Source organism: Pavona decussata, unplaced genomic scaffold (genome assembly GCF_977016875.1).
Source record: "Pavona decussata unplaced genomic scaffold, jaPavDecu1.1 SCAFFOLD_300, whole genome shotgun sequence".
Classification (NCBI taxonomy): domain Eukaryota; kingdom Metazoa; phylum Cnidaria; class Anthozoa; order Scleractinia; family Agariciidae; genus Pavona; species Pavona decussata.
This window is the reverse complement of record NW_028145697.1, coordinates 3,812,206-3,835,007: the sequence shown is the minus strand read 5'-3', so window position 1 is coordinate 3,835,007 and position 22,802 is coordinate 3,812,206. Positions and strand designations below refer to the sequence as shown.

Genomic DNA, 22,802 nt, shown 5'->3' with positions numbered 1-22,802 from the left:
ATGCTATGATTCTTCATCGTTAAAAATTTTATGCTCACTCTAGTGCGATGTTGCTTCATGGGTAAAAATTTAAAGAGTGCTTATCTTTCTTCCTCGCTTAAAATAATTGCACATGGTATGTTTCTTCATCGCTAAAAGTTATATGCGCAAATGATATGCGCACGCTGTTTCTTCATAGCTAAAAATGATATGCGCGCGCTGTTTCTTCATCGCTAAAAATTATTGCGCATGCTGTTTCTTCATCGCTAAAAGTTATATGCGCAAATGATGGTTTTTGACACTCAAGCAAGTCGATAATGCGTTGCTGTTTTGCTTCGAAGGTGTGACCGAGTGAAAGTGACAAGAAACGTCGTCTAGTACGCTCATTCCGAAATGCGTCCGAAATGTTTAGTAAGGGAGTAATGTTTTATTTTGTTTATTCACCTTTGCGTGACATTTTCGGTTGAACTACGTCACGTTTATTGCAAATACAAAGTGATGCCTTAGACTCTCAGCGAGTCTTTTATCGTGCACCTGTCATCAAAGACTGAACGTGCATGCTCAGATACTCTTAATACAAGGACGCCCAAGTATACGCTTCCAAAGCGCCTTGTTCCTGTATGGAAAATGTTTTCTTGATTACTGTAAATAAACCATCTTATAATGGGTTTTGGTAGTCACAGGGTGATACAGTTGAAATAGAGATTTTTTTCAGACAGTGTTCCATACAACAGAGAGGTCTTCACTGGGTTAAAACCTGAGAGAGCACACCCACTGGAAAATATGCTTAATTAAGTGCAAGTGACAAATTTGAGGATATTTATTTTTTAAGACACAAGTTAAACTAAAGTAAACATACAGTAGCTATAGCCAAATTACATAAAAATCTTCAAAATGTGCACAAAAAGAGACTGTATGATGTTCTATTAAACAATGGTTAATAATTAATTCAGTTTGTCACCCTTGCCCTGTTGCCTAGCTTATTCACAGAAAATTACTTTTTATGGAGTGGAAACCCATGTAGTTATTAATAAAATCATACAATTTATTTAATATATGTTTCCAGCATTTCAATGCAATGTTGTTGTCTGATCATTTTTTTTTTTACCAGAAATTATGCAGCTTTTGCACCCCCTCATAATCACCAACCTGTGAATAATACCATCACATCATGGCCATATTACTGGTTTCCACTGTACGTATTTCCATGCTTTAAGCAATGGTAATGTACACTTTATTACAAGCATTAACATTACTAGCACTGTTGTCAGCTGTTGCATATATCTCAATATACTGTATTTCCACATGAAAATCATCAAAATGTCTGTTCTACTCACTGAAGTAACTCTGTGTTGCTGTACTGCCCTTAAATTGTGTACTTATTATTATTAATTATAATAATATTGAAGGGCTGAGAGGATAACTGTCTTATGTCAAATTTCAAGTCGATATTGTATATATTTATTTAGTTGAAGGTGTATTCAGTAGTAAACTGTTTGTATGCCTTTCCTGTTTATTTTGTATTTATATCTTTTAATCTTTTCAAGTAAATTGTCCACAGAATTGTGGTATGAAAATTAATAAACACCAATGAAAGAAGTAATAAAATAAAAATAAAAGTAAAAGAGAAACAAAAAAAATTCAAGTTGATTTTTTGTTCTCTCAAAAGTGCTGGAATTTTTGCATGGCCTCCAATTTAATCAAGAACATTGCTCTGTGTTTGTTTTGCTCCAAAGCAATCTATTGTTACATTTGGCCTCATTTTTCTGAAAAACTAAGTGTAAACCAGGAGGAAAAAATACAAAAATTGACACACTTTTGAGCAAAACGAAAACCCAGTGTATGTTTTGCCCTTAAAGACAGTTAATATGCTGTCAGCCCTGCAATAATATTAGTATTTACCTTGAGTATACACACTGCACGGATACCCCCCCCCCCAAAAAAAAAACAGAAAACAGTGATGTGACTGTGTTTAAAATAAACGAGAATGTCCGCGCCACTTCCGAAGATTTTCCGCAGACTTACGAATGTTGCCGAAAATGTCTGAAGATATTCCGATGACCTTCGAACACGTTAATACGTTTCAAACAGATTGTAGGCATTTGAAAGCTTTTGTGATTGTTATAAAGAGCAAAGAAATATAATACATAACAAATCTGAAATGAAATGAAATTGCTTTTAGAACAGCTCATCCGGATTTGTGAGTCAGGTGTGAGAAATTGTCCTCGATGCGTGAGATCGATGTCTTAAGTCCACAGACGTTAGACTCACGCATAATGCGCCAGAGTTGGCAGGTATACTATTCTACAAGCAATATTAGTCACCTCAGCTCTACACTGCAGTCTATAACTATCCACTCTTGAAAATCAAGTTGAGCCTCACAGTCTGCAAAATGTGAATTAATTACTTTTAATATTTGGTAATATAACTGGTTCATGGTGACATGAACTGTTCTGATTAGTTGCTGTGAAGTCAAAAGACATTTTGACTAAAGTGAGAGAAAACAAAAGCACGCCAAAAACATTCTTGCAACAATGTTTCAGTATGGGACGCAGAACAAGAGGTGACAACTAAAGTTTTGTGATGTTTATACCAAGTCGTGTTTATTACACATAGTAAAACAATTAAAAGTAACTTTTTGTTACTGCCTTGTTGACTTTCAGTGCAAACGAATAATGCTAAACAACACTTATTTTATTGATTTACACTCCAGTGTGGGTTGTTTGATCCTGCACTCAGTCTTCCAGTGACGAGTGCCCCTCTCCTTCCCAAATTGTATTCACTTCCCGCTGCACTCGGTGATCTGTCAATATTGAAACAACAGTTTGTTAGCTTTGGTTAATGAAGGTTTTTTTATTCAAATGTATTGATTTTTAACTAGTGTATTTTAACACACTCAGATACAGAGAGTTTTAACTTTATCAACTGCATGGTTCAATTTACCGTTGAAGAAGCTACAATTTTTTATACAAACTTCAAACATTCAACTTATCAGAAAATGCCAGCTTTTAACAGTTTAAAAATACAATATTAATTATTATAAAAGGAATATTAATGAATTAACAACTTGTCGCTAAACATAGTAGTTATAAATACACACAACACAATCTTTGGCAGTAAATGGGACTAAAGACATTGGGTGCTCCCTAGCATAAATGGAGGGTGGCAGCAACACACCCTGCAAATGGAGGCAATAAGGGTGGCAGCGACACACCCTAGCAATAACAAGTAAGGCAACAAGGGTGGCAGCAACACACCCTAGCAATGATAAGTAACGTAACAAGGGTGGCAGCGGCACACCCTGCAAAGTATGGATGAGCCAGCGAGTGAGGTGCGTCCCCACCCGGGTGTAAGTGAAAGCTAAGGTGGGGCGAGAGCCCCACCCAGCCTGCAACATGCAAGGGAAGTGGCAGGTGTGCACCCAAGCCAGTAGTCCAGCTTTGTTGAAATAGGGGGAAAGGGAGTGGTGGGACAAAATACAGCACTAAGGCGAAGTAAACTTGATAAAACTTATTGTGCAACGTGTGCTCGCAAGGCAAACAATGAGGCACGCAATTCGGACCTAATTCGGACCTAATGGATATAAGCATACCTTGGTATCGATTACCTTTACTAACAATGTCCAGTTGTAATGAAGTACTGTTCAAAGACATTAAAAGGTCAGTTTATGTTCTGCTATGCAGAACAAGGCAGCTATATAATGAGTAATGTCACGCAAGGTCCCTGTTTGTGCGAGATGAGTGTAATAGATATTTTAGTGGCAATGAAGTCGCTGATATGCACTAAGGACAAAGGTTGTGTTAAGCTCCCATTAGTTAACTATATTTTACAGGTAAAATAACCATTAAAGGAATACAGTTAATTGGTTAAATTATGTTTAAAAAAAACAATACTTACAAATATCATCAAAGGCCTCCACAATTTCTCCAAGTTGATTTAATCTTTCATCCAAGTCCTCCATCTTCTTCTTATAAAGTTCAAACCCCTGTTCATTTTCTGCTTTGGTTTGTTTGTCCTTGTCGTATGATTCCTGGTACTTCTTCAACTTCTCCATGATCTCACCAACAACAACTTTCAAACCACTTCTGGCCTTGGATTTTTTCTCCTCTTTCAGACTTGTTATCTGAAGTACAGAGATTTTTCAATTTTTATGTATTTGCCACACAACCACACAAAAAGAAAACAAAATGGCAATTAATAACAAGGATATATGGATTCAAAGAATCAATGTGTGTTATGGTTTAATTTCATGGTTTTTAAAGTTTCTTGTTTGTACTTTTTCAAGGTGATTTATAAATGAGTCAACCAGGTATAATTATTTTTGCAAGGTTAATGTCACACCTGTTTCTTCAGATATTTTAGGTTTTCTTCACAGTCCTCCATGTGTTGCTTGCACTCCACAGCAGCTGCTGCTGTTGCATCTCGTAGTCGTCGGTGAGCCATGATGTCTAGCTCATGAAGATCCTTTTCCTCCTTCCTTTTGCTTTCAATGGAAGCTTCCAACAATTTACTGGACCCATCTAAGCCAACAAACACAGACAGTTAAATGTAACAGCGGGATTAGGAGGGCAAAATAGACCAGAAGGCTGAAAAACACTGAAAAGTACTGAGCCATCTGTTAAAAGAATGCACTGGGCTAGAATTAAAGAAAGTACAACATTAAGTTATAATAAGCTATTATTCTGTTGACAATTTGTATTTAATTTACAACTATGTTTAATTACCATGTAAAACTTAAGTTAGTACAAACCTCTCAATATCAATATTTGTAATTAAATGTATTGATTAATTTTCAATTAAATTAACTTAATTTTAATCTTATTATTCAATAAAAGTTTCATTCAAAAGATAGAATTTCATAAAAAACATTCAAGTTCTAGCTTTGTTTTTATGAACATGGAAAATTAGTATGCATGGAATCAAATCAAATTTCAAGCAAAATTTGTATTATATTAAATGTATAAGTTAGCTCAATTTCATACCCAAATCCTCAAGACTCTGAGGACTATGTTCAGGAAGCTGGGTATGAAACTGAGCTTACATAATATGTTACTTTGTTAACGGCTCTGCCTTTTTAATGCATTTTTTTTGCTGCAGGATTTCTGTGGTGAAAAAATAATTATTGGAATACCCAATTAAGAGTTTCCAGACGACCAACTGTTGGCCAATTAGAGCCTGTCAGCTGGATTCTGCGTATGAGACAAATGTGCATGTAAGCTGAGACAAATCAAGAAGAGGAAGTCAAAATGTTTGGGTTAATAACTTAAGGTAAATTTGCCGCTGTTAAGACATGCAAAAGCTGAGGTTTCAAGCGAATGCTGACAAAGGGTTAACACTTTAGAACAGTCAGCTTTTGTATTTCTTTATGGTGTCCAATTTTCCTTTGAAACTTGTCAACTCAGTTGATAAAATCAAACATTTTTTACCAGTATTCACTTAACTCAGCATTGCAGCGCCACATGTACAGTTTCTTTTAATAGGAACTATCTCTCTTTATCACCAAGAGCAAGACAGTGTTTGTTAGAAAGTCATGGCTGATCAGTTACCTTTAAATGCCTCCATTACATACAGTGCAGCCCAACACTTGTCATGTAATTCCTGTATTTGTTGACGCCACTTCTCTAGCTCCTGTCTGGCTCTCTTTTCAGTCTGATTGTAAAACATTAAACAAATAGATGTTAAGGATGGTGCCTACTTTTGTTACTGCGCATACCTTCTTCGCATCTTGAGATACTTGCATGGGTTTCCTATGGGTGGTGCCTACTGATACAGGAATATTTTTGCGTGGTTTAAAACTATGCGGAGAAAGCAGAACTTAGCAAGTGCTCTTGGTATCCAAAAAGAAAATTTGGGGTAACCATGCAATTTTCAGAGATAAGAAAGCTTCAATTTGGGGGAAAACGCCATACATTAATCTACCTGCCAACTTTTTCTGAGTCAAATACGTGAGATTTTCGTCTTGTCATGACCAGGATTTCTGAAAACATTCCAGCCACTTCCGAAGATTTCCGATGATTTTCTGAAGTCTTCTGAATGTTGCCGAAAATGTTCCGACGACCTTTGAACACTTCCGATTCAAACAGATTGTAGACTTTTGAAAGCTTTTGTGAAAATTTTAGCGTGTTGTGATACAGTTAGGACACAAAGTCAACATTTGGCGCCTTTTTTGGGTAAATTGAATTTGAATTTTTGTTATTAATCACATGTTAAAGAACAGCTCGTCCGGATTTGTGAGTCAGGTGTGAGAAATTGTCCTTGATGCGTGAGATCGATATCTTTAGTCCGCAGGCATGAGACTCACGCATAATGTGTGTGACTTGTCAGCTACACATTAATTGCTTTGTGTTTTACTGCTTTTTAGAATAATAATCATTGTTCTTTATTTTATTGGTCAATTGCTTGTTAAAGCATTTTATAAGAAAATTAAAAGTAACACTGTTGGACGTTTCGATGTTTCAAACACCATTATCAAGAATGAAGAAAACGTTTGATGTCAGGGTTGCCATCAAATGAGATTTCATTTATTCAAACTCAACTCCTTTTAGCAACCCTGACATCAAACGTTTTCTTCATTCATGATAATGGTGTAACATCGAAACGTCAAACAGCATTACTTTTAATTTTTCTTTATTTTATTGTTGCTTATAATTATTATCTCTGAAAAATGCATGGTTATACCCCCAATTGTCTTTATGGATTTCAATAGTCCTTAGCTTGCTAAGATCTACTTTTCCTGCATAGTCATATATCAGCTGCGCAAAAATACCTCTGTATTAATAGACACCACCCTTAATTAATAACTAGAAATACGTGACGATGTGACGTAACTAGCAAAACCCCGTGAAGCTGGGGCTGGGTGGAAAGCCCTCTTTACTCGTATTGTAGCATCAAATAAGGAGGTTAAAAGGTTTCTGAACATATAGCAACTATTTTAATGAGCATGGTCTTTTCGTAGTTCCACAGGCTAGTTTGCGGTTGAAATCTATGGATCTTGTGTCTTATAGGGGGCCTCGATCGATGGTAACGGTCGGTATGTCGGTCGAGTCACGGTCGACTGACCGTTGATATCTCGGTTGATATATCCACCGAGTATCGGTCGATTGTCGGTCGAGTAGCGGGCGAGTATCGATCGAGCATCGGCCACTATATAGGCGATGTATCGACCGATCATTGGATCACTTTCGGTCGAGAGATCGACCGACAGTCGGTCGCGATAGCATCGGCAGTGTGTCGGCAATATATCGGTGAACCGTCGGTCAAGTATCGGTCGATGCATCGGCCAATACTTGGTCGACACGAAAAAGGAACGAGGATTTTGCTTTGTTCTAAGCCGGTTAAACCGGGACACTACAGTGTAATACGCTGGCATATTTTTGCGCGTTCTCTTGACCTAATATGGTAAAATGATGCAATAGTGCAAGAATAAAATGAGATAACAACAGACTATCGACCGACTATCGGTCGTTTTTATATTGGCCATCAACTGATATGACGACCGATATAGCGGTGCGCTATGTACACGAATGTCGATCGAGATAAGGACGAAGTGTCGAAAAACATATTGATAGAATATTGACCGATATATCAGCAGATACTATCGGCCAGTAAGCGGTGAAATATCGATGAAGTATCGGTGATGTGTCGGTGAAGTGTTGGTGTATTGCTATCTATATCGGCCGACAGCCACCTCGGTCGATATGACGACCGCCATAGCGGCACAACATCGACCGAGTCATCCCCAATTATCGACCGAGTAGCGACCGAGGCTTGACCGAGATATCGACCGTCAGTCGACCGTGAGTCGACCGACATATCGACCGTTACTATCGATCGAGGCCCCCTATAAGACACAAGATCCAAATCTATATCTGACGCGACAAAATGTACAACGGGCGTGCAGTGCTGTCGTGTTCGATGAATTTATTTCCCATGGAAAATTATTTTACCGCGGCCACAAAACGTGTAATTTCGTCAATGCAATCTTTCACAAAAAAGATTTCTAGAAGAAAGGGAAAAGATTCTGCAGAGATAGTTCTGTATCCAGTGAATATTGATGAACATTGCAGTTGAAATTTGATCGGGCACGCAAACTTTCCCGCTGTATGCAAATTTTGCTCCAGCAAACTGTTGACGTCAGCCTGTCTGCCAACCTGTTGCCGCCTAGCAACCTTTCTTTTGTCTGACGTCATTCGTACTTTGTTTTTTCACCGTTGCTAGGCAACATTATTTTTCGCTCAAATTCGCGCGGCTTAGCTCCGCTCGGGCCGGCGTGGCCTGACAAATTTATTACCCTCACTACGCTCGGACCCCGCAAGGAATTATTTAAATCATTCATGTGTGACTCTTAATGCTCTTCTCTCATGACAAGTTATGTTGACAATTACAGTAGAAAAAATTGTGTACAAGTTCATTATATGCATCAGATTTGCCAAGTTAAGTTTTTCAAAAAATTTTAGCTATATCTGCAGGCTATGTTATAATAATTATTAAACATTGTATCATTTACTGATATAATTATTATATCAGTTAATGTAGATACAATGTTAATGGCTAGATTTATGGGGCCACTGTGTATTGATATTCTCACCATTTCAGCGGTTTGCTGGGTGTCACTTCTATTTTGTCTCTCTTCTTCCAACTTCCGTTCATGTTCTTTGAGCTCATTTAGACGCTGCTGTAACTTGTCTTGTTCAACCCTATTCTCTTGTAATTCTTTGCAGAGGCTTTTGTCTTTCTCTGTGTATTTCTTAAAGGCCATCTTGGCAGACTGGCTGAGGGTTTCCAGGCTTTTCCCTTGAATTGTGAAAAAACAGTCAGTTTCTACATGGCAATTAATCCATGACAATGAATTAAGTTGAGAATTTAAAAACGTATTTTCTCACCACATTACACCTGAGTGTAGAGAATTTGAACCTGAAGTTTATGACACCAATATTATGGCCTAGTCAGTGTCCCAACGAGTTTCAAAATCCTCAAACAAACCTTACTAAACACAATGAGTTCACGGTCGGGGTTCATCGGAAAGATAACGCAACAATTGCGCTTTGACTAGACCTTTCAGTGTTCATGTGATCGATGCGTGACAATGCTGTCATGAAGTTGGGGTCCATGAGATTTCCATACAACACCCATACATGTGGAGTAGATGGTGTCCCATTACATGTGATTGGCTCACAATTTGTAAGTGACCAGTTTCTCACAACAGTAATTTAACAATGTATTAATTGCACTGTATTATTTCTGTGGTTTAAGTATAAGTTCGGTCTGTTATATATTAGCATACCTCAGTGACCCACTATCGCGTAACGCGCAATCTGATTGGCTACACAGGTGCCGTCTATCAATCGATAGACGGCAGTTTTTCAGAGGGCGCGCGATTTAGCATGCATCATTGCACAAATATATCAAAATTTATGAAATAAAAATATATTTTTGCTTCACAGATTGATCACTGAGGTATGCTCTCGGTTTCTATCGCCTTTGATAGTTGGCTTGGGGCTTTGCCCCTCGCCAACTATCAGCCGATAGAAACCTCGAGCTCGCCGTCTAATTGTTAAATAAAATAGCATGGTTACACAAGTTCTCTTTTTAATTTAAATTTGTGTGGCTGAGCAGTTTATAGCCGTCAATACTTCATGGACTTGTAATCCAGGGGTCCTGGGTTAAGGTCTGCTCTGGCTGCTTGCTGGAGTTGTTTTTTGGTAAATAGCCAGCTGGTCTACTTCCTGCCAGTTGGGATTTTGAGTGTATACAACATACGAGCCAGTGAGGCATGCAAGGCAGACGTGTGAGGCATGAACAAAACATGCAAGGCATGCTAGGCATGAACAACCCCCAATATAAATGCTAACCGGAGAGCTATTTAAGCTAACCGGGGAGCTATTTAAGCTAACCGGAGTGCTATTTAGTCTAACTGGAGTGCTTTTTAGGATAACTGGAGTGTATTTTTAGGCTAACTTGGGAGCCTCACACATCTGCCTCATATGCCTTGCATGCCTCGCTGGTTCGCAGATTGTGCATCCCCGGGATTTTTAACAATGCTTATCAAATATTTGAATTGTTTGGTTATGAAGTTTAAATGTTCACACAGTCCACTAGCTATCAAAAAACCTTTGAGACAGTGAGTATTTAATTTAGAGAACAACAAATAATTAAATGAACAAATGAAGACCCCCCCCCCCAAAAAAAAAAAAAAAAAGAAATATTAATTACTATTTTGTGAGCACTCAGCCTGAGCATGTATCTGATGATTTCTAACTAAGGATAAATTCTAAATCCAATAAAACAAAAAGAGACTAACAGCAATGCGTGCCAATATGTCGTACCTATAGTGCTTATGTCACCCTCACAGTTCTCACTCATCATGTTCAGCTCCTCAATTTCCCTTGTGATATCTTGATCAAGTTCTTCTCTTTTTTTGATAAATTTTTGTAAGGTTTGTGCTTCTTCTAGCATCTTCTGTCGATCCAGCACCCTTGTGACATCTTGCTCTCCGCTTGTAATGGCTTTGTCTGTAGATTTCATTTCAGATTAGCAGTAGAGCTGTCCACTGGGGCATATATCTCATTACTGCATGGTTATAGATGTTATACTGACTCATGAATTTATTCCAAAGCAGAATAAGTTCTAAAAATTCACTGACTTTTGTATGTCTTCCACAGTAACTCCCAAAAGATTTTACCAAGCTCACAATTTAATAGATAATTATGACAATGAAGGAATGACTCATTCATTAATTGAGGCAGTTATTGTAACCACTTAAGGTCATCAATTAAAGGAAACACAAACTTTCACAAAAATAACACACTTAATAAAAAAGTATAAATATCATGTGGGACTGATAAAACCTTTAATATTGCAGCAAAACATTTTGTCACAAATTTGTAAATTATATTACACTCGCTCTGGAACCTAATTAGGACTGGGATTAAACATGATCATTTATTAACAGAGATTTTAATAAGCAAATTCAAACCACATTATTTTATAACTAATTTAAGGGAAAATGAACAATAAAAATCTTTGTCAAATATCAGGGTTTGGCTGATAATCAATTAATTTGCATTCATTTGGCCTGGGACAGTTTTTGAGTGGTCAGTAGAGCTGATAAAGCGGCGTGGAATGGCTCTTTGGTAGGAATCAAAAAGGCTGTATAAATAAATTAGGTTTTTAATTGGCAGAAAACTACTTTAACAATCTTTTACAGAATGCTGTGATAGGATTAAATGTCTGTTAATTTCTTTCACATTCAACTTCAGCCATGTGACATTTTGTGATACTGAGGGGGATTTGAAGGGGTGTCTACAAACCAAAGACCGAAGACCAAAGACCGAAGACCGAAGACTACAAAACGAAGACCCTCGCTAAAACGCTTTATTTGACACGAAAACATTAAATTCAATGGGGTCTTCGTTTTGTAGTTTTTGCCGCCTCAAACTACAAAACGAAGACCCTAGCCTCTCTAAAACGCTTTATTCGATCACGTTCTTGCATTTTTTTTCCGGATAATTAAGCCGGAATTTACGTGAGTGATAGACTTGTTTATCACAATTAAATACCGTGGAGGAAATTCCACGCATGTTTTTATGGTCAAATAAAGCGTTTTAGCGAGGGTCTTCATTTTGTAGTTTGAGGGGGGCAAAACTACTAAACGAAGACCCCATTGAATTCAATGTTTTAGCGTAAAATAAAGCGTTTTAGCGAGGGTCTTCGTCTTGTAGTTTGAGGCGGGCAAAACTACAAAACGAAGACCCATTGAATTCAATGTTTTCGTGTCAAATAAAACGTTTTAGCGAGGGTCTTCGTTTTGTAGTCTTTGGTCTTCGATCTTCGGTTTGTAGACACCCGGATTTGAAGTTTGGGTTGCATTTCACGAAAAGGTGATTATATAGCACTAATCCATGATTAACTCCCAAATTATCAAGAAATTCCTTTGGTTAGATCCTGTTCCTGAAAGCATGATGAGACTGCTAACCAAAGGATAAACTTAACCCACCTAGTGGGGTTGATTAACAAATTTAATATAAGCAAGTTTGTTAAAACAACAACTATTATAGTGGAAACAGTTATCATTCGTTGTTTCAAGTCATTAGATGGAGGAAAGCAGTTTCGATACCACAAATAGTTCCTCTTGGAAATTCAGGCAAGAATAAACCGAGTTTTCAGCAGAAAATATTATCAGCAGCGAAACATAATTTATTACATTAACCCTCTCACTCCCAAGAGTGCCATATGGCACAAAAAGTCATTGTTTGCCCAATATTGGGTCAATTTGCATCAAATTTGGACACCAAACAGATCTTGGAGAGATCTGCACAATAATAATAATTAATGGAAGCTTACCCACCTCCTACATAAGACATGATTAACCACCCCTCCATTTTTTGTAACTTTTTCCTCTTACACTTTTAAGACCAAGTCACCATTAATTTGACAAGAAACTATGTGCTGAGATCTGCAAATTAAGCTATAGTTTAGGGGTATACCCAGTGTATACGAGAAGTGAGATGTATTTTAAGGTTTATATTTTCTCGTTTTAAACACTTTTCATTCTTTTCTGTTACACTCCGTAAAAACTAAAATCTTAAACTAAGATTTTACCTTACGTTTCCCGTCTTATGCAAGACCACCACCACATTAAATTGAGACGGTGATCATCTTATTTTAACACAGGAGATCTTAATGAAGACTATCGGAGTCTCAGTTAGTATATAAGGTAAAAGATCGTCTTAAATATTGTCTTTAAATCGTCTTCATTTGAGAAGCGCTTATCTTAATCAACATTGAGGCATCTTACTTTAAGAAAGACCAGTCTTAATTATATTAATCTGAGTCGATGGGGTCCTTATTTTAAGATGTTTTTTGGTCTTGTGGAAATTTTAAGACGCCTAAGCAGGCTATAAGATACTGCCATCCTACGTAAGATGCAATACGCCTTAAGCTGGCGACACACCTGGCATTTTATACGACGATCGCAGCGAATTTGATCGCCAGCGAAAATCGCAAGTGATTTTCGCCACCGATTGATGCGGACACACCTGGCGATTTTTTTTCGCCGATCGCGGCGTTGTTAATGTGATAAACCCGCCCAACCTGACTGATTGACTTTACTGGCAATTCGCAGCGGATGAGCGTAAAAAAATCCCGGGAACGGGCACATTTGGCGAATTAATCGCCGATATCTGACATGCCAGATATCGGCGATTTAATACGCCGATCTCTACTCTCACCATTTTAGTTCTCGGTAAAAAAATAAAAAAATAAATAAAAAAAGGCTAACTTGGAAGAAATAGAAAATTCCAACACAAAAGGATCCAAATTTTGGAAAGCCCTTCCTGATTGAATCATTAAAAAAATGCAGACCACAAGGGAACAGGACTTCTCTTCTGATTGGTTGATTTTGATCCAAACTCTGCAGACACGGAGTCTGGGCTGGAGTCTGAAGCTTTGATCCATCGCAAACTCTCACCTTGTTCAGACTTTAAACAAGCCGTTAATATTTTTCAAGCAGCGGAGAGTGGAGAATTTACAAGAATTTCGAGACAACAACTTCAATATTCAAATAAGAAGACATCTGGACATCAAATACGGTCTAAAGCCTTGGCTTAAAACGTTGTAACTATACACGAACTTAACAGCATGCACTGCACACTCAGCAGAATGAAAAATGGAATGAAGAAATTACTGTCGCTTTCTAAACCGCCTGTTTTTTGAAAACCAAGATGAGTTCTGCAATTCTGCTGCGTCACCGATCAAAGGAATGAGTGTAGTGACAATTCAGACAATCTGCAATGCAAAGTTTATAATTTACGGGACTTTTAAGACCAACAAAACAGTATTTAAAATGCCGCGGCCCGACCTCTGTTTTCCTGCGAATTTACGGTAAGCGGATTTGTATAAGTTGTGTCATTTCAGATTTGGTTTTAATAAAGTACTATGGATTGAAATTTGTTGTGTTTTCATTGCTGCATGTATCATGTTCAAGCTTAACAGTATTAAACGTACGCTCCCTGTTTTTGAATGTAGGCTTAATAGTGACCGTTGCAGTTAGATTGAAGATTTCTTCCTTGCTTCGAAACTTAAATTGAGATTCTAAAGCATCTATATAGAATAAGATTGTTCAAATTTTGAGTTAAGATGAAGATATGACTTACCACAGCACTTTGAATCTAAGAAAAAATCATCTTAATCTAAGACGCCATCATCGTATAAATAAGAAGAAAGTCGTCTTATCCTAAGATAAATCGTCTTCAAATGAGATTTACGCGCTGTCTTACCACAGCACCAGAATTAAGTGTAAAAAACGTCTTAAAGTAAGATTTTAGTTTTTACGGAGCATCCTTTGTCTTAGCTGGAATGATTTATATGATGCCCCAGATAAAACCTTTTAATTGGTGTGTTCCAGTTGGTGTAGGGGTTCACAGTTGCCGTTTCACAAAAATACGACATTTCCCATGGGAGTAAAAGGGTTAAATAAAAGTGGTTTGTTATGGGGTCATTATTGAATTATTTTGTGTTTGATGCTACTTACTGAGTAAGCCTTTTCCTTCTTCTCTTTTCTCTTCAGCACTGTCCATTTCTACCTTCTTCAACAGGTCATATCTTTCCCTTTCACATCTCTTGAATTCTGCCAGGGCTGTGACTGCATCATCTGACAGTGTAAACTTATCTGCTACTCCATGGCAAGCTTCTAGCAGCACAACTAAACAGGAACCCAGCAAGTCATTCACAGCATTGAGGGAGGTTGCATTCTTTGAAGCATATTCAATAGCAGTCAAGAGCTTCTCTGTGGAAGAATATTATAGTACAGCAGGATTATGATGGAATTAAATCGGTTGTGACTCATAAAATGTACTTAAGTTTATAATATATGTGTACTCGTATTTGTCAACTGCAGGTGGTAACTAAATTAGGAATAAACTTAAATATATTGTCTTAATGTTTTTTACAAAGAATCATGTTGTATAGTCTTGTTCTTTGGGATTGTAATTGCTGTTAACTTCAAAGCAACAGGCAATTGACGTGTATTTATATAATAACTATAAAATTAATGACCATTAATTTTTATAAAAATAGGCACACTTAATAGCAATACATATAATTTTAATGTGCTATTTAATTAACCATACAACTGCAGTTTTTATGTTACAAACTATATTCATCTCACATGTGCAGACCTGGCCCCTTTAATTCTTTTGATGCAAACTATTCAGTTGTTTTCTTATATTTACAGCTAGCTCATTAGAGTGCCCGTTTTTAATCTGTACGTTAAGAAATTTATGAATACTGTACAGAGAGCTAAATTTGTGATGTGCAGTTTAAATTTCTACAATTCACTACATGTACAGTAATAATCTTAAGACTTAAATTACGACTCTTTATTGTTAATTTATTGATATAGTTAGAATGTTAGTCATTAATTATTGATCTGTATGTTTTTGTTTTTTACATTTTTAAATTTTTCTCGGCATATTAGCATGACTGTATTGCTAGGAGCCCTATCAGCCACATCAACCCGAGTTGAAATAAAGTTACTTAAACTTACTTACTTACTCAGAGAGTTAACTAAAGATAAAGCAAAACTGAAGCATGATATTAATAATTATTTACTGTAATAACAATTCTACTCTAATTAATGACAGCTGTAGCAACTTTTTGGTTCACTGTTTGAAAAATAGCACAGCCTAGCTAATTAGCAAAGCTAGACAGTGCACGTGCAGTGTATGCTGGTCATTTTGATTGTCTAATGTTGTTAATCTTTGGTGCAGGTGTCTTGCAGCTTAAGTTATACAGTTTATTGAACTCTAGCTGTCGAGGCTCATGAAAATGACTTGTCTATAACGACAAGTGTATATAAGCCTAATGGACCAAGTCTAGCTTGAACTTTTATCGTTAGACTTTGGAAACATACCATTGACATCCTTTCCAGTTGCATGAAAAGGTACAAAATCTGGATTGTGAAGAATTTCTTCAAGTGTTGTCATATGCCCCTTGATCTTTTCATCTGAATTAAATGAAAGCAATAAGTGTCATTTCTTAAAATTAAATAAATTTGAACTGAATGCTTGACCAGAGCTACTGTCCATATCTATCGACAGTCTGTTAACAGGGGGCCGCGCCGGGGCACATTCACAAATGTACAGGAGTTGACTCAGTTAATGCATGTTCACACTACTTATGACAAATAATAAATGAAGTGGCACAGGATGCTTTTCTGTATTTTCTCCAAAAAACAGTGCTTATTTCAAATTTCATATTACAATAAGCAAGCTCCCCCTGAAGACAATTTATTCCACCTCACAATGAACTTGAGTGTACAATATTAATGCTATGATTTGAAGTATGGATGTTTTGCATGGTCGCCATAATTAGCGGCACAGTCATGTAATTAATATTTAGATTGCCCTTGATAAAGGCAGTATATATGTTCCAAGTCAATTGATAAACTATGACGCTGCATAGTACACCTAATTAAATCCACAGCTAGGTTGTACATGTAGCACCGTCCTATTTTTTCTGTTCTTTCTTTTGGACTGCTTTTAAGTGGGATGGGTTGGTAAATTTCCTCAATTTTTTATATATATAATACTTACCCTTGACTAGTATATCTATAAGAGATGCTTATAACCTAAGGAGATCTGAAATCCCATTAAACTACTCCTCTCCCCCACCCCTTCCCCAAGATTGCAAACACTGACTCCCCCCCCCCCCCCTAAAAAAAACAGGAAAGAAAAAAAAATGACCCCCGGACAAAAGAATTATGCACTTGGGAACTGTGACATACTGAATTTGCAAATTAAAGTGAAATTTTGTGGATCAAGGAAATATTAGCTGTAAAATCTTTTCTCAGCTCTAATTTTTCTTGTTTTTTTTTTTTTGTTTTCACATACCTTTTGGTCGCGTTAGGTGATGCATGCTTTGCACTGTGCGATTTGCTGTTGTTTTACATTTATAATTAACGTACATTAACATACTTTAGGTTTTATTCATGACCAGCCATTTGCTGTTTTACCTAAGTGTTTGCCGAGATTGTGTGGTTTTATCAAAGAGAGGAGCACTCTTTTAAAACAGCTATAGAATGGCAAAATTCGAGTCGACTCGCTGAGACTCTAATTTAAAATCAGAGTCGAGACTTGAATTTTTTTTTCAAATCTGAGTCCGAGACAATGTGAATCAAAATTTCTGAGCGTAAGACGGCGTGAAATCAGCTTTGCTATTTTTGGCATAATATTATGCAAATATTAAGCAAGGTACCGCACAACGAAAATGCTGCGAGTATACACAGAATCTGTAAAAGATCTAATCAGCCAAAAATATAAATGACTCAAATTTCTGCAAGGCTGATCGGACTGCATAGAAAACTTAACACAACAGTGCTGTCGTGTTAAGTTTTCCATGCAGTCCAATCAGCCTTGCAGAAATTTGAGTCATAATATTATGGCAATATACAAGCAGAATTTTTTCCAAGCCGCGCGCTTAGTCATGTTTTACAGCCTGCGTGATTGCGATGTTGAGCTGCTTTCTTCACTATTCTTTGTTTTGTTGTTGTTTTATGACATTCATTCAGACTTAACAACTAATGGCTTGCGAGACTCTGAGATTCAAAATCCAAAATATGAGATTCCAAGACTGGACACTCGAAATTGCGAGGCTCTAGTTTGAGACACCAAGATTTCAAGACTCCCCGAAAATTTACCGAGACCCCCCTGGCATCAGTTTTCAAGGAACCATTCTATACCGGCCCCTAGCATTAGTGGGCAACTCTGAAATTACAGATTTACTAACTTAGTGAATTTCTGAGTGAAATACATGCAGGAGATATATGTCCTATATATTTACATGGCACAATTTAGTTATATATTTATTAGCTACCCATAGCCTCTTGCAAAAGTATTAAAATCTTACCAATTTTTGGTCGTGACTGCACTTTGTTCTTGCTAACATCAAGCCCTTCTTGATTGCTGTAATACAATTCTCCTTTAGTGTTTTTGGGCAATACTTGTGCCTGTTACATATAGAATTAAAAAATAACTAATGTTACATTAGCTGTCTCAATAATATTGATGTATTTAAAATTATTTATACTATATAAATGTTTGTTAAAATATATAAAGATGTCAAGTTCAAATTTAGCTGGTACAGTATCTTTTTCTTCCCCAAACAAATAGTTTGCTCCAGCAAAAACAATTGCCCAGAAGCTGGGTAATTTTCTGGGAGCTTAATTCTTTATTGATGTATAAATTTAACAGAAAAATGAAATAAAATAATACACAAATAAACATAAATGTTCTTTTAATCCATATTTTTTCGTTTAATAATCTCTGCTTTGTGTTCAGATGTTTTATGGAATATTCATAAAATGCTGTAAGCAAAACAATGGCTGGCAAGTTGATATATCAAGAAAAAGCCAATTTTCTGCTTGCTTATACATCCCTTACATTTGAAGACGTCACTCATCTTGAATATAATTTTATGAAAAGTGCTAAGAAGTGTTTATCAAACTCCCGGCCTGATGAAGGTGGGAAGATGCCATATGCACTGAAGTACCATATTTGGGGATGGGGTGGGAAAAGTTACAAAATAGTATACATGTAGACCATAATCTAAATACCCTCCGACAAAACCTATGCCTGGCCGCCACCACTAAATTAAAACAAATACCAACTAGCTGAAACCTTTTTATATCTTAATAACTTGTTTGTGGGTATAGACTTTTTTCTGTTTATTTTAACATTGTTTTTATTTGCACTTTAGTAAGTGGGCCTTTCCATAATTAAATCACTTAAATATTTGTGAAGTTGGTAACCTTATATAAAGATTGTCATATTTATTAATCTCACTTCATCATCATTAATTAATTATAATACATGAATTTTAAACCCAAACTATATTGAATCCTTTGCACCCCCCAGATCACATTAGCCCAACACCCCCTCCCCCCATCCTCGGGAATTTCACCCCACATATTAATTGTACTTTTTAACCTAAGAGATGGCAAAATAGATCAGGCACTCTGGAACTCAAGATTATATTAATTTTTACTTTCAAAGATTGGTGCATGTTAATGTAGGTTAAAATGACCTAAAATGAATCTCAGGTTAAAATGATTTCAACCTAGGTTGATTTGTATTTTCCTTTGTTCCAGATGTAAATTACCCAACCTTAAACATCAACATAGGTTGAAATCATTTTAACCCGGATTCATTTTAACCTGCAACACATGTACATGTATTACACATTTTAGCTGGCATGAAGACTTCAGTATGAATGCTATTATTACACCAGCTGTTGCTAAAATGTATACCGGTAATGTCCCAACATCGTAAAAATAATATTACTAATGTCAAAGAATGTCAAGTCCAACAGTAACAAGGTTCATAAGTTTGAGAACCCTGTGGCATTCTTGTCATAAAGAGGGTTCGCTATTAAAGGGTCAACAACCTTCAAATCCTGGTGCATTTGTTCATGTATATGCCGGATTAGCTCTGCTAATGGCAATTATGCTAATTAAAGATACCAACCTCTAAAATGTCCCTTCTCTCGGGTTCATTACTAGGTTCTGTTTCAACAGAGCTGTTAACAACCTCAATACTTTCTTCTCCATCAGGGGCATCTACGAAAACCATTTGGTTATCATCAGGCAGAGAATCCACTGCAATAAAGAAATCATTGTTAGGCACCAACAACTTTATGTGACTATATATGTACAATTTATTGTGGGCAGCAGGTAGCTAGATTATGTTCTTCCTTCCTTTCTTTCTTTCTTACTTTCTTTTTTTTTGTTTCTTTGGAGTCATACAGGTTTGTCAAACGATTAAGTAAGATATATGATATAGAAGGGGCTTAATTGGCTAGAATTAAGGATGGTGTCTACTAATACAGAAGTATTTTTGCGCGGTTTGTCACTATGCGGGAAAAGTAGGTCTTAGCAATGGCTATCGCAGCCATTTAAAGAAAATTGGGGTTAACCATGCATTTTTTTTAGATAACTAAGCAACAATAATTCTAAAAAGCTGTCAAATATTAAGGAATGTATGGAGTTTTTTTTCCAAATAATTTTAAACTTTATTATCTCTGAAAAATGCATGGTTACCCTCAATTTTCTTTTTGAATACCAATTAAGAGCACTTGCCAAGTTCTGATTTTTCCACAAAGTTTTAAACAGCACAAAAATATCCCTGTATTAGTAGGTACCACCCATAGGAAACCCGAGTATCTCAAGATGTGCATATGCATAGTAACAAAAGTAGGCACCGTCCTTAATTCCTCAATAAGAGTCCCACAACATTCCTGCCCACAGGATTCTCTGAGTCTCTTTAAGTTGACTGAGGGCTCCCCGATCTGGAGACAGATTATTTTGCAGTGCTTATAGATACTTCTAGTCTTCATGTATTGTCCCCTGTTTTGCAGGTTGCATGCACAAAAAATAGACCAATTATAAAGAGGAATAAAAAGAGTGACTGAATTACTGACTGACTGACTGACTTGATACTGGTAATTACCGTTTTTGGGGAAGGAGGAACATCCACCCCACCCTACTTGTTTGGTTGTCAAATGGTGCAAAAAGGGTAAGTTGTTCTCTTCCAAGCCAATACCGGTTGCAGTACGTTAAACGTGCCCAAATATGTTTATTTCAAAACGTAGCGTGACCTAGCTATAGTTCGTAATGACTCTATCATTATAATTAGCGGGTGATAAAAATAATTGTCACGTCATGGTTAAACTTGACGATCAATCAGTCATTTTGGTTTATCTGTACGCCGTCCAAAACATTCAATTACTTCTTGAGAGTTCAATCTGTTTGAAACTCGCCATAAAACGCTTAAATGCTTTCGAGCGAGTTTGAAAATTTGAGGTACCGCCACATTCGAGCCGTCTTTGAAGCTAGCTCGTGATATTAAACTGTTTCCTCAGCCGACCTAGGTTAATATGTTTGTTTTGTGAGTTCGTATCCATTTGTATACTATAAAATATTCCCAGAATATATTGAAACAAGTGTGAGGAAAGTGCATGAGATCAAATGTGTTGGATTTCCGGAAAACCTTTTCTTGAATCTGCCTGCTGAACTTTGATCGCTGCTATTGATTCCCGAAGGTCTGCAGTTTTCACCCGTACTATCTCAAATCGAAAGCGCTTCGCAATTTGTTCACATTCAGTGTTACTTAATTGCAAACGAAAATCCTCATCACGAATGTACTGCATTTATCGATTTTGTTCGATCTCTTTTCTTGCATAAAGAGAAATTAAAAGCGAGATCACAAAAGACCTCGACAGCTCGGCGTTAACCCGGAAGTGAACGCAATCTCATTTCATAGTTTGTATGCTGAAATAAACCTCCTCAAATATTACCCATGACAGAGAGAAACATAATTTCAACTGAGTTATCCATTTAAACTTACTCTTCGTGGCTTCGTGCTTCTTCGTTAGCCTCTGGAAAACTTACTCCGAAGCTTGTTGAAGTCGCATCTCATATATCCAATAGAGACAATTCGGGGGAATAACCCTTATTTTCAACGTCATTTTAGACGACTGTTAGGAGAATATAACAGCTACAAAGTAAAGGTTTATGTGAAACTTCACGTCCGTGTAGAAGAGAATACAAAATTCACATAAGAAGTTTTTATTCTTTTTTTTTTGTGCATATTTGTCAGTATATTTTAATATTTCTGGCCTAATTTGCGGATGAAATATCTGTTGTTACTCGAAGATCGATTAAAATTCTCCCAACTGTTTTCGTGGAATAATTCCGAAATTGGGTTGTGACAACGCCATTCCAAAAATAGACTCTGTTTGTTTGCTGTTTGCCCCCAGTCGTCCGGCGCGCAACATTCCACGCGCTCATTAGAATATTTCGCTGTTTCTTTGTGTGCGAGTCATTTATGGTCGGAACTGCAGTTTTAAAAACTTCAAAACGTAGCTTACACAACGTAGGTTTTCCCGATATTATTCTCCCGTATTCTGGGCTTTCAACACATAAAAATAGCACCCTGCGAGCAGAGGCCCTGTCAAGGAAGATCGAAGGGCCTCTGCTCGCAGGGTACACAATTCATAAATAGCCAAATGAATATAAATAACCTGATTGTTTTCCAGTATTTCCTTCGTTTTCCTTTTAACTTTTTTTAAAGTTAGCACATTTCGCATCTCCTTTTTGGGGAAAATTTCAAGGAATCTGAAGGAATTGATTCCACTTCATCACAAGCATAAGCCAAGAAAAATCGAGTGTGTGTGAAATATGAACAAACGGGAACACTGGTGTCAAAGTCGGCGAGTATACATCGCCAATTTTACTTCAGTTTTATTTAATTTTGCTTCTGCTTTATTGGTTCAATTTTCCATAAGTTGACCAAATTTGACCATTTTTGTACACCCCGGAATAATTAAAAACATAAAGCCTTAAAATTTCGAACGTGGGCCGAGGGCCGATGGGGTGCGTTTTTTTGGGAGAATCCAAAAACGAATTTGTGATCTCAGATCATTCGGATCATGCCGCATCAAAGGAACCGACGAATCCATTCCCAGAAAATTCGTCGGGTTATTCTTGGGACGGCTTGTTTTCAGAGACGGAAATTTTGCGTTTTTCAAATTTGATTTGTTTGACAGTAAAACAGCTTGAAACTTTGCAAATTCATTCAAATGGTCTCACACTAATTAAAAATGAATTTTCTCTCAGTGCTCAAAACATGACTGACAAAGTATTCATTTAAAATATTGTGCCTTTGCTATGCACTGACATTTTCAGTTTGTGGTTCAGCCAGACGGAATAAATATTAGACTATACAGCTATTTCAATTAACGTTGTCGGTTCAAAGCATAAAGCTAAAAGA

General features: G+C 36.8%; 1 protein-coding gene across 2 annotated transcripts; it reads right to left on the bottom strand.

Moving 5' to 3' along the window:
* Window positions 1–770: 770 nt before the first annotated feature.
* Window positions 771–21,491, bottom strand: LOC146454703 (uncharacterized). Of its 2 annotated transcripts, XR_014859230.1 has the most exons (12): window positions 21,378–21,491; window positions 19,500–19,630; window positions 17,884–17,983; window positions 15,890–15,982; window positions 14,510–14,764; window positions 10,305–10,490; window positions 8,567–8,772; window positions 5,526–5,628; window positions 4,321–4,499; window positions 3,877–4,102; window positions 2,548–2,782; window positions 771–2,328 (listed from the first exon to the last, which is right to left on the bottom strand). XR_014859230.1 is itself a non-coding variant. In XM_085095286.1 (11 exons), coding segments are annotated over exons 1-11 (1,548 nt in total). In that variant the 5' UTR covers window positions 21,379–21,491; the 3' UTR covers window positions 771–2,714. The 2 variants fall into 2 exon arrangements, 1 of the variants encoding a protein (XP_084951412.1); XM_085095286.1 differs by having other exon boundaries at window positions 771–2,782.
* Window positions 21,492–22,802: the final 1,311 nt, after the last annotated feature.